The following is a 10492-nucleotide window of genomic DNA, read 5'->3' as shown; positions in this document are numbered from 1 at the left end:
CCCCCCGTTTGTGGTACACCGGTGTTCCCCACTTTGGCTACCCCCACAGGACACACCACCCACCTTCCCTGGCCACTCCCCATATTCCACCTCGCCGTTGTGCTCGCTTTGGGGGGGCACCCCTCCCCCCCTTCGGCTTGCGGCTCGGTCTGTGATGGTGCTTTGATGCGTCGTATCTCTGTTCCCTTTAGTCAGATCTACATTACACCATTTCGCGTCCTGATCATGCCCCAGACACTCGCGACCTTCTCCCTTGAACTGACAACCAATATCCTTCTTTGCCCTTTGATGACCCCAAAACATCTCTTGGATCACCTCAAACCAATCCTTCCCTTGAATTATATACTCCGAGTTTCCCTCTCGCTCCCCTCCCAAGTTCGTAAACCAGTTGTTCATTATATGCTCCGCCACATCATCTCCCCCCCACTCTGTCAAGTGTCGGTAGAAGTTCCTACAGCCCTCTGCATTCAGCTTGAGCACAGGCTCCTTTCCTTCATATTTGGTCTCCAACCCAAAACTCTCAATTAACAGATACACTAAGTCCTCACATACCCTAAATCTCCTGCTCCTGGTCTCGTCTGCTATGGTATTATAGTTGCCGTCCAGTTCTTGCCACCGCCAGTTGTTCCGATTTTCCATGCAACCTGACCTGCTTTTTCCTCCGGTTAGCTGTAACCCCATAGTGTCCACATTACAAGGCGCTGACTCCGACCAATAGACGCCGGTTTTCCTCCTCTCTAGACTCGAGGCCCACTTTTCTAAATTCTTGCATATTTGGCTTGTCATGTTTAGCGAGTTCCTCAAGGCGTCGGCTCTCTCGGACACAATGGGAGCCTTGCGCCATGACTGTTCCTTGTTTTCGTTTCTCGTCCATTTGCTTATCTCGCACGCCCGCATTTTGCCGGGGGAGGAATTCGGGCAATTCCCTGGTTTGGTTGCTTTATTCAATATATAGGACATATACCCGTCTATATCCATCCTTCCCTAAGCCAGAGAATTGTTTCCTCTCTAACAAATGATCGGACTTCGCATATAGTTCTCTAGGTAAGTCATTTGGCTCAGAGGTTTCAGTTACGCCCTCACTGGCGACATTATCGCCGTGACTTTTGAGACTATAATACCGTTCAGACTACTTAGCCCTTGCTTCCTTGCTCTCCTTCTTCTCCCTAAAGTCTCCATTACTACTTCCCTCTTTCCCTTTGGGGATACGGAGGCCCTTTTCGCCCTCGGTACGTGACCCCATTCGTCCTCTCCCCGAGAAAAGATCCATCGGAAGCCTCCCCCCGAGGTACCCTCCCTTTCCCCCCCTTCTTTCCTCGCCCACTCATGGATACATTTTGTCCGGCGGCCTTTGCTAAGATTCACAGACCCCTACTCCCCTCCCCTAAATCCCCTCGGGCTCCGGCGACCCCTATTCTCCCGCCTGGCTCCGCGGCCCACGTACTGTGGCTGAACCCTCGTTTTTCCACCAGCTCTCCTTCAGTCCTGTGTCTTGAAGATCTCTGTTACGCCCTTAGTCTCAAGCCTGTCTCTTTGTGGTACAACTATTCCTCCATCTCTTAGGCTTGGACCCAAACTCATAAATGCCCGCGATTCCATAGGCGTCTTGTCCCTTAGACGCTTGCTTTTCACTTTATCTCCTCATCTATATTGCTGCTACTCCATAGCACACCCACTTCCAGTCCTGATATGTGACGCCGTCTTGGGCGTCCTGTTGCCTCTTGGTCTCATTCATCTATAAGCATAGCGGGTGTTGACTTCGTCTTTACTAGGTTATGGTACTCTGGGGACTTATATATGACACCCATACACACTGCCATAGGTCCCAATTCAGACTTTCTTTTATCTCTTTATACTACTTACACTCGTAGAAGGGCTGATCACTTTTCCTCATTCCTTGGAATCCTCCCCTTTAAAGTCTGATGTTAAGGTGGGTCCTCCCTCTCGCAAAAGGATCAACACCCTTTCAACGTTGCTGACCCCCCTTGGGGTCGGCTATACTATTTCTTATCACATCCACTAGTGCATTCCGCTGCTTGACCTGGTTCCTTCAGGCTCTGAAATGCTCTCCTCGGTAAAAGCTCCTAGGGTTCCTAGCCCCCTCCCCGTTCTATTTCACGAGGTGTCTACTTGACCCTCCCAATCCTTCACCTGCACCTCTCCTTCTTGCTCGTTATCTATAATGCTGGAATAGTCTGTGACTCGTGTGGCTGTTTAGTAGGGGATTTCTTAGATTTCCTGCGTCCTTTGGGGATATAGTTCTTCTTGTGTACAACTTCCCTACTATACTCCTCTTCTGGTTTTGTTCTATCCCCCCCTGCCGCGTAATTCATCTTTACACCGCTCCGATAGCTTAAAATTAATTTCCCCTCTACTTGCTGTTAAGACGGGTCCTCTATTAAAGCCCCTGGGGGATCCCTAATTAATCCTTTTGTATTGACCAAACATGCTTGGAAGATTTCTAATGATCCTTAGTCTGTCCAATTCCACTTGCCCCCCCCTTCATCAGTTAAACCCTTATTCTTCAGGGGAGCGCTCTCATTACGTGTCACTTACGCCTTTACTTAAAGTGGTCATAAACGATCTCTGCCTGGAGCATCTCTTTTTGTGCCTCCTGGGGGCTTTATCCCTGTAAGCCCTAGTTTCCTTTGGGTTCTGCTGCTGTATCGTGTTGTTTTTAATCTGGGCTGTACGGGCCTCGGTTTGGGGTGATTGGACTTTTTATCCTGCAGTACTTTGACTTCCTCTATTATTGTGCTCCCTCTTCTTCTGCCATAATTAGGATACTGACTCTTCTTAAAACCCCTCCTTTCCGGATCTTCTGCTCCTTTTCGGTGATATTTGGGGTCTCAGTTGGCCTGATTTCACGAGATTCCCCTCCTTTTTTTTCCTATTTTTCATAACTCCAATTCTTTAGAAGCTTAGTGAATTGCCTTTCGCGTATTTCTTTCATATTTACTACAATTCTTGCTGCATAATTATGTGCCACCAGAATACTTCTTTATTCTTTGCTCCAGCTTCTGTGAGACTTCTGCCAAGGGGATTCAGTAACTTCCTTGACTTTTTCTTCCTTCATAACCATCTTCTAGCGAATAATAAGCACCCTTATCCTACTTTAACCTCTATCAATCTGGATTATTCCTGAGAATTCATGTATACTTACTTCTCCGGGAAAGATGCACTACCACTGTCCTCTCTATAGCTTAGCCCAGGCGGATTCATTCTCGTGTATGGTAATTCGCACGGATTTTTCGTTCTGCTCTTTGACCCTTCCAGGGGCACACCTTTTTTCAGTTGTGCTATTTTGTTGATTGCCTTCTTATTTATTCAACTCCTCTAACTCCTTCCCACTAGTTCCTTCCCCCTGAATGCCGATATTGAGGCTTTCCACACCTATTTTTCATTAGGATCTTTAAGTGGACTCACCCATTCTTCCTTTTTTCATTTACTAGGGACTTCTTCTTTTTGTATTTGTCTCTACTCGTCCGTCCGGTTCGTCCTGGGAAGCTTTCTCCTTCCTGCCATTTGTTAATTATTCTGCCTACTCCTTACACAGATGTCTCCTCCTTTCCCATTTTTCCTCTATCCTCATTGCCACGGAAATATCGTCTTTTCTCCCCGTACTATTACACCATCTGGGGTTGTTCAGCTAAGACATTGGGCTTCTGTAGACTTTACTACCTGGGAGTTTAGGCACCCATAGACTTCTTATTCCTACTACTCAATTACCCGCTTTGGTACAGAGCCTGGGGATTTTAGATTACGAATCATCATGTTCTTCCTTGCTGGACGATATCCATTCTTTTATGTTGATCCCTAAGGGAATTTGCTACTCCCTTTATCTATCACCATTGATAGGCTCCTCCCTCCTTTTCCTATTGGGCTTGATCTTTCCTGTGGAGTTGCTAAATCCTGCTGTGCTGGTTTTCAGTTTGGAGTCTAGTCGCTTACGTACTTCGGCTTGTTCCTTGTTTTCCCCGGGTGCTCCTCAGCTTTTGAACGGTTCCTCCTGTTTTTCCCTTGGCTTTTTTGGACTTTGTCTCCCGCCTCGGGGTCGGAGTTATCCGTTTCGTGGCTTATTTGGGTTTTACACGACGGTAAATCCTTTTTTTCTCAGGGTGATGTTCCTGAACTTTAGAGATTATGACGCACCACAGAAGGATTCATCGTCTTGTTCCCTCCTTATCTGGTTTCTTTGTTCTCTGTTATTTCCCAAATCATTTAACTCTTGGTATTTGCGCCTGGATTTAGAGAGTCTTCGTTTCATGCTCTGCCCTTGTGGATATTTTTTAAGTTGTTTTTGCAATTATGATATTACTTTTCTTCCTCCATAAATCTTATACCCTCCTCTGCCCTCCACTACTTAAATCCTTGGATTAAGTACCTTTTTTCGCCCTGAGACTGGTTCCCTAGTTCATAAGGATTATTTACCTGGGCTAGTCTTCTCTGGGGATCCTTGCTTCCCCCTTTGTACATTTGGCTTTACCCCTCGTAAGGGTTGCTTGCCTTGGGTCACTCCTTCTTTTTCCGCTCCAGTTTCCGTAGTATGAATTTGTCTTATTATACCTCATAAGATACTCTAATGGTGAATTAAATAGAATGCCACTGATTTGGCTTTTGTCAGGGGATTCTAAATCTTATAGGTGAGATTTCTTCATGCCCTGTTCCACTTCTACTGGTTTGAAGCCTCCTGGGCCTGCTGCCTTGTCCCACTTTCTTTATTCAGCTTCCTGGAGCTCCCACTTCTGGGTGGCTGTCTTTGCTGAAACTTCCAGCCCCTAGGATGATGCCCTTCGATCTTTGCTTCGATGAGTTGTATTTCTGCCTTTCTTGCCCCACTTCTCTTCTCAGTCTTCTTTCCTTCCATGTTTGAATTGTGGTTGTGGGTCGTCCGTTTTTCCTCCACTCGGGTGTTCGCTCATTGAACTCAAAATTCACCACTTGTTGGAGATATCACTATACTTCCGGATTAATACTTCTCAACCCCTTGGTCCAATGTTTATAACTACTACGGCATCGTTAGGTTCCTTCTTTGTCTTTGAGTGTTCCCCCTTTGATTACTCCACCTTGGCCATTAATGGCATCTACTGATGCGCCAGAATGTGCTAGGAGCAGATTTACCGCGTGCGTGGCGGGATTTATTATTTCTCTCTATGCTCTAATTCAACTTCTGTCCTCTGCCTTTGTCACATCCAGACAGCTACCTGATTTTGTGATTCCATTCTGAATTAGACCTTTTTGTCCGACATTTGCCGTAGTGTTATGCCGTCAGCTATAATTTTCGGTACCCCTCTGCTTTCACAGGTGACTTGTCCCTTGTTTGGGTATGGGCTTATACTTCATTTTGTAAGGCTTGGTTTACTCGGGGTGTATAGGCCTGTTAGACGAATCCTGGGGAGTTCCTCTTCTTTCTATCCTGAAGTTTCTGGCGATTCTATTCTTCCGTCTTGACCTTTTAGTTTATCTTCTTTTTCTAGGGCGAGAAGTTTGGGATTTCTTTAGGGGGGCTTCTTCATAGACTTTAATTCTTTTCCCATTCCTGCATCTGCCGCGTCATCAGGTCTTGCTTGTCAGATGCTGATCTTCTTTCTCTTGAATCCTTTCTTCCTTGTCCGATTTTTGCTGTTCTTCGGATCGACGGTGCTTCTGTTGCTCAATCTTATCCTGATAATTCCTCCTTAGGCTTCTCCGGGTTCCGTCTATATGTACGGGATACTTGTACCCCCTATCATATTCCTTCATACTAGATATCTGATCTGACATTTCTCCTTCTTCACTGCCTTCTTTGACGAGATTCCCTTGTTTTCTACTTCAAATATCCTGAGCGGATCGGGGCGAATTATTTCCAACTGGTCCTATTCTCATATCGCCGCTTCGGGGCCTATAAATGATCCTCCCTGTAATACCTTCCTTTGGAGAATTTGTCTTGCGGGAAGATCGTAATCCCGGAACGCCCCTTGAAGGAATATTTCTGTTGGAACTGACTTGGGGGCTTCCTTCTTTAGCCTAACTTGGCCTTTGGTTTTCAGGTGAAAATCTTTGTTGGAGAAGGGGAACCTTTTGGGGAAACCTCATCATTCCTGCGGGGGGGGGCTTAGACAGTTAATGGGGTAGTAGTCGTATTCCTTTTGCGGTTATCGCTCTTCTGTGTCTTCCTTCCGCTCTCCGCTAGAATTCAGCTCCTCTTGCGAATTATCCCATGAATCATGACATTTAGTGGCTCTAGAACCATCTTACTTCAATGCTCCTGCACCTAAGGAGTGATTTCTACTATTTTGGTCTCATCCCTATTCATACTTATGCGTTGCTTCCCTGCACTAGGTCTCCTGCTCCTTCAATGCGATTGGCTCACATGCTGTTGTGGCCCCATCGGATACTTTCTGTGTCGTTCGTTTGGTGCTTACTTGGTTATATAGTTAGTGGTGTTATCAGCCTCCCAGATATTACTACAAGGATTCTTGTTCTGCCCCCTTCTTACTATTTCTATGATTTGCGATCACTGATATGACTCATCTTATCAACGTATGTGTGTTATCTCTATTCCTGCTCTGATTTCCATGCTTCTCTTCACGGAATATCCTTATTATCGCTTTCAAGTCTTTGTATCCCTTGGCTCCTATTTTTCCTCTCTTCTGGGCATTTTTAGTTGCTCAATTCCCTTTTAGGTTCAGGCCATTTCACCCTTCCTTTCTTCGGATCAGCTCAGTGTTCCCTGGTGTTCCAACCGTTATGACACATCGATAGTCCGGATTAAGGGGGTCCTACTCTAATTTTCCTCCCGCAAGGATATCGCCCTGTGTCTCCGGCCCCCTTATTTATTAATTCACTCCCTCGTCCTGTTCGTGCAGTTGGGTTGTGCCTTCCACTCTGTCATTCGGCTGGTTTTCCTTTGGAGGTGTCCTTTATTTCTTCCTACTTCTTCCGCCTTTGTTACTCCCTCCTAAAGTTGAGGGGATTGACGTGGAGTTCCATATTTTCAACTACTTGCCCTTCATCCTATCCGTCGTTTTCCCTGCATCATACTCTACCTCCCCATATCAGGGGCCCTACTTCCCCTTACCCTGTGTCATGTTGGATCCTTCTTTTGTATTCAGGATGCACATACCACCTGTCTCGGCTGCCAATGAAGTTTTTCAGGGTGTGCCTTCTGTTATCTTCTAGGGGGATGTTGGGCCTTGTTCTTATAGAGGGTTTCCAATTGTACGCCTTCCGGTTATGGCGTGTTACTGACTTCGCATCAAGAGATATACTCCGTACGTATTCAATGGGCTCCCTACTTCTTCTTAGCCCATAAGGTGTTCTCTTGGAGTCCCTTAGGTTCCTTGAATTGGGCCGTCTTCCTAGTCCTTGACTCTCGTCTACTGTTGTGTAGAGACTTCGACAATTTGTTGAACTGCTGACTAATCTACTTGTCCGTCCTATTTCACCTGCTCAATGGATTATTTTCCTTCCCGAATTGTTATTTTCTCTTCCAGTGGAATTTCTGCTTTTCTTATCCCTAACCCATTATGATTCATCTTCCAATTCCCCTCCTTTCCTTAGTTCCTTATCCCATGCATCTTTTCTCCATACAGGGATCCAGATGGTTGGCCTTATACTCTTTACACAGGCCTAGTGCGTAATTCTTTGGAGCTATACCCCCACTACGGAATCTTTGGGGTAGTGTTTCCTTTACTTGTCCCTGCCCTGAATTTGATTTGGTTTTTACTCAGCTAGGCGTCCTTAGTGGATATTGGTAATTTAAGGGTTTTTTTAGGTTTCTGCCTTCCTTGGAATGGTCCTCTATTTGGCTAATTCCTATTCTACGCCATCAGGCCTTTATTTCATTATTATGAATTCCTTTAGCTTGCTCATTCATTATTCCGTCTTTATGGAAATAGATTTTCAGCCTGTTTTATATTTGGCACTGGTTCCTCGGCTTCCTGCTCTTTTTTTTGCATCAGTATCCTTGTTGCTCCCTGGAGTCATCTTATTCCTCTTATTCTATACTCTATAGGTACTCCATATAGGGGGTGTCTAACTCCCTGTATTGTTCCCTTCCATATATACTTATCCCTATTCACTCTACTGCTTGTCCATGCGGCACTTGCTTAATTCATCCGTCCAGATATACTGGCCCTATTCCTACTGTATCCCCATCGTTCTTCCCTTCATACGCTGTATTGGAGTCTTTTCCCTCCATAATACATAATCTGAACTATTCCATTCTCTTCGCACTCTGCCATATTTTGGTACGCGACCTGCTTCCTATTTGCTTCCACTCCTATATTCTTTAGACCATTTTCCTCTTCTGCATCTGTCTCTCTTTATCTTTCTACTCATTTCTGTACCCCACTGCCTCCACTCTTGCTTCACCTCATAATATACAATACTTTATCTCTCATTATTTGCCTTTTTTTACAGGCATAGATTGGATAATATCCCTCTATTACTGCCGATCTTAGGTTACTCCGGTGTCTACCTTGGGCTGGCTTTTCCACCTTGGCTTTGTTCTTCCTCCTCTTTGTCTAATTATTTTATATCGACTCGGTCATATATCCGCTCATGATCTTGATCTCTATACGGCTCATCCGGTCATACTCTTTATTAAACTCGTTCCACTTCTTATACCTCCCTTTCTGCCTATTTCTCTCCTCCCTCTGGCTCCCCGTCCGGAGCGTCTCTGCCTCTGCTCGTGTCTGATTACACTACCTCCCCCTGTTCACGGGCGCGTATCTCTTAATCTACCTCTCCATTGCGCAGATCCCCTACTCTTAGGTCTCTCCTCCTGTGCTCCATTGTGGTCTCGTGCTCTTTCTCTTCTTCTCCTATAATATACACTATTCCTTATCAGGAAATTATTAATCATCATATGAGGCGGAGGTGCCAGATCATATTCTTTCGCTCATTTACTCCTCAGCACCTCACGGCATCCTTCTCTATATCATCCTTCAGGATATTTTGTATAGCAAACGAATTATCCTATAGGCCACAATATCGTGTAGGCTTCTACTTAAGCACTTATTTCTTTGTCACTTGGGGGGTAACTCTATACTATGATAAGGTACTGAAACATAAGGAGTCCCTTTCTTATTCATACGATCCCCATAATAACTCACCAATATTTCCAGAATTTTGACTTAATTAATCAGGGGGAATAACACACAGTAGTTTCATAAAATCCATTCCACTCATTATTAAGGGAGTGAATTTCCCTATTAATGCTGATATTCCTAGATAGAATTACACCTAAAACTAATATAAAAACCATATCATTGCCAGAATGATCATGCATTTATTTACCTGTTCTCATTTTTCAGAAGAACTTCATAACTTTGTGAAGGGGTAAGACTCCTTTATAGGACATGTCCTTATGTCAATAGGGGAATGTATGCATTGTTTAGGCTTATACTCCTTTATGCATAAAAGGGGTTATGAATACCAAATAACATTCTACATCCTCCTGTGGTGAATAAGGAGACGCCCGTTATAGCATCCTCTATAGTCTTAGATACGGACAAAAATGAAGTTATTGTACGACTTCCTATACTCCATGGACTCAGCACAGATTCAAGATATTATCTGTCTTTATCTCTTTACTTATATGTTAGAAAACATGAAACCCTCGATTTCATATATCTATTTTGTCAGAGTGAAAGATCTGCTGCTTACATTATTCCTTATGTGTTACTCCGAGTGTGTTTCTGGGTTCTATGCTCTCGGTCTAGTGTCTAATCTTCATCCCCTGAGTATCCTCTTCTGTCTCCTCTCCTTTCGTGTGTTGTCTTCTGTATATATTAATTATGTACCTTTCCTTTTAAGCATTTCCACTTTGATCGTCATGTCGATATCTCCACTGGTTTGTAGTCTATTTATATGGTCTTACATATATCTCTCTCCGTTCCTTGAAGTAGATAATTTTCTCAAATATGTCAGTTGTATTCGTATATACATTCTATTATAGTCACCCCCTCCTATATGGTTGCTCCCCCCGTTCTCAGTTTAATGATTCTTTAATATCTTATGTTTATTGCTATTCTTATCCTTATTTTATCCCCTTCGCTTTTTCGATGTCATTATTATTCCTAACTCTCCACGAGAAACAGCTCGTTTTATATGTTAGTATCCCTTTTAGAATTTCCTATCTCTCCCTAGGGTATAACAAGTTTAATCTTTCATTTTACATAATTGTTATATTTTAATAGTATCGCATCGATCTCGAGTTCCCTTAAGAGGAAAATATTACAGATTAAGGCGGATGATCAACTTTTCCGTAATCATTGTTTATTAATAGTACGCGGATAATTATTGAATCTATATTACAATAATAGTGAGAGGGAATAATCGCAGTTCACGACGTATTACTGTACTTACAGTGTCACTCTGCCTATAAAAAGTTCTTCCTATATATAAGCATCCTCGGTATGCTGGAACCCTTTTTAGTGATAGTATCCCTCAGTTCCTTATACATCATGAATACCCTTATGATTGGTATATGCGTATTCCTGGAATG

The 10492-nt window shown here is 43.9% G+C and overlaps 2 protein-coding genes across 2 annotated transcripts; both read right to left on the bottom strand.

Moving 5' to 3' along the window:
- Window positions 1-63: 63 nt before the first annotated feature.
- Window positions 64-978, bottom strand: C922_05159 (hypothetical protein; the record flags this gene model as incomplete). The annotated part of the gene is made up of 1 exon (XM_008820731.1): window positions 64-978. A coding segment is annotated over one exon (915 nt), but the record flags the coding sequence as incomplete, so codon positions are not given.
- A 4578-nt stretch (window positions 979-5556) lies between these two features.
- Window positions 5557-5763, bottom strand: C922_05158 (hypothetical protein; the record flags this gene model as incomplete). Its single annotated transcript, XM_008820730.1, has 1 exon — window positions 5557-5763. The coding sequence occupies one exon, from the start codon at window positions 5761-5763 to the stop codon at window positions 5557-5559; it is 207 nt and encodes a 68-aa protein (XP_008818952.1).
- Window positions 5764-10492: the final 4729 nt, after the last annotated feature.

The sequence above is a fragment of the Plasmodium inui genome (genome assembly GCF_000524495.1).
Source record: "Plasmodium inui San Antonio 1 unplaced genomic scaffold supercont1.41, whole genome shotgun sequence".
Taxonomy (NCBI): domain Eukaryota; phylum Apicomplexa; class Aconoidasida; order Haemosporida; family Plasmodiidae; genus Plasmodium; species Plasmodium inui.
The sequence above is the reverse complement of the archived record's forward strand: the minus strand, read 5'-3'. Positions and strand labels throughout refer to the sequence as shown.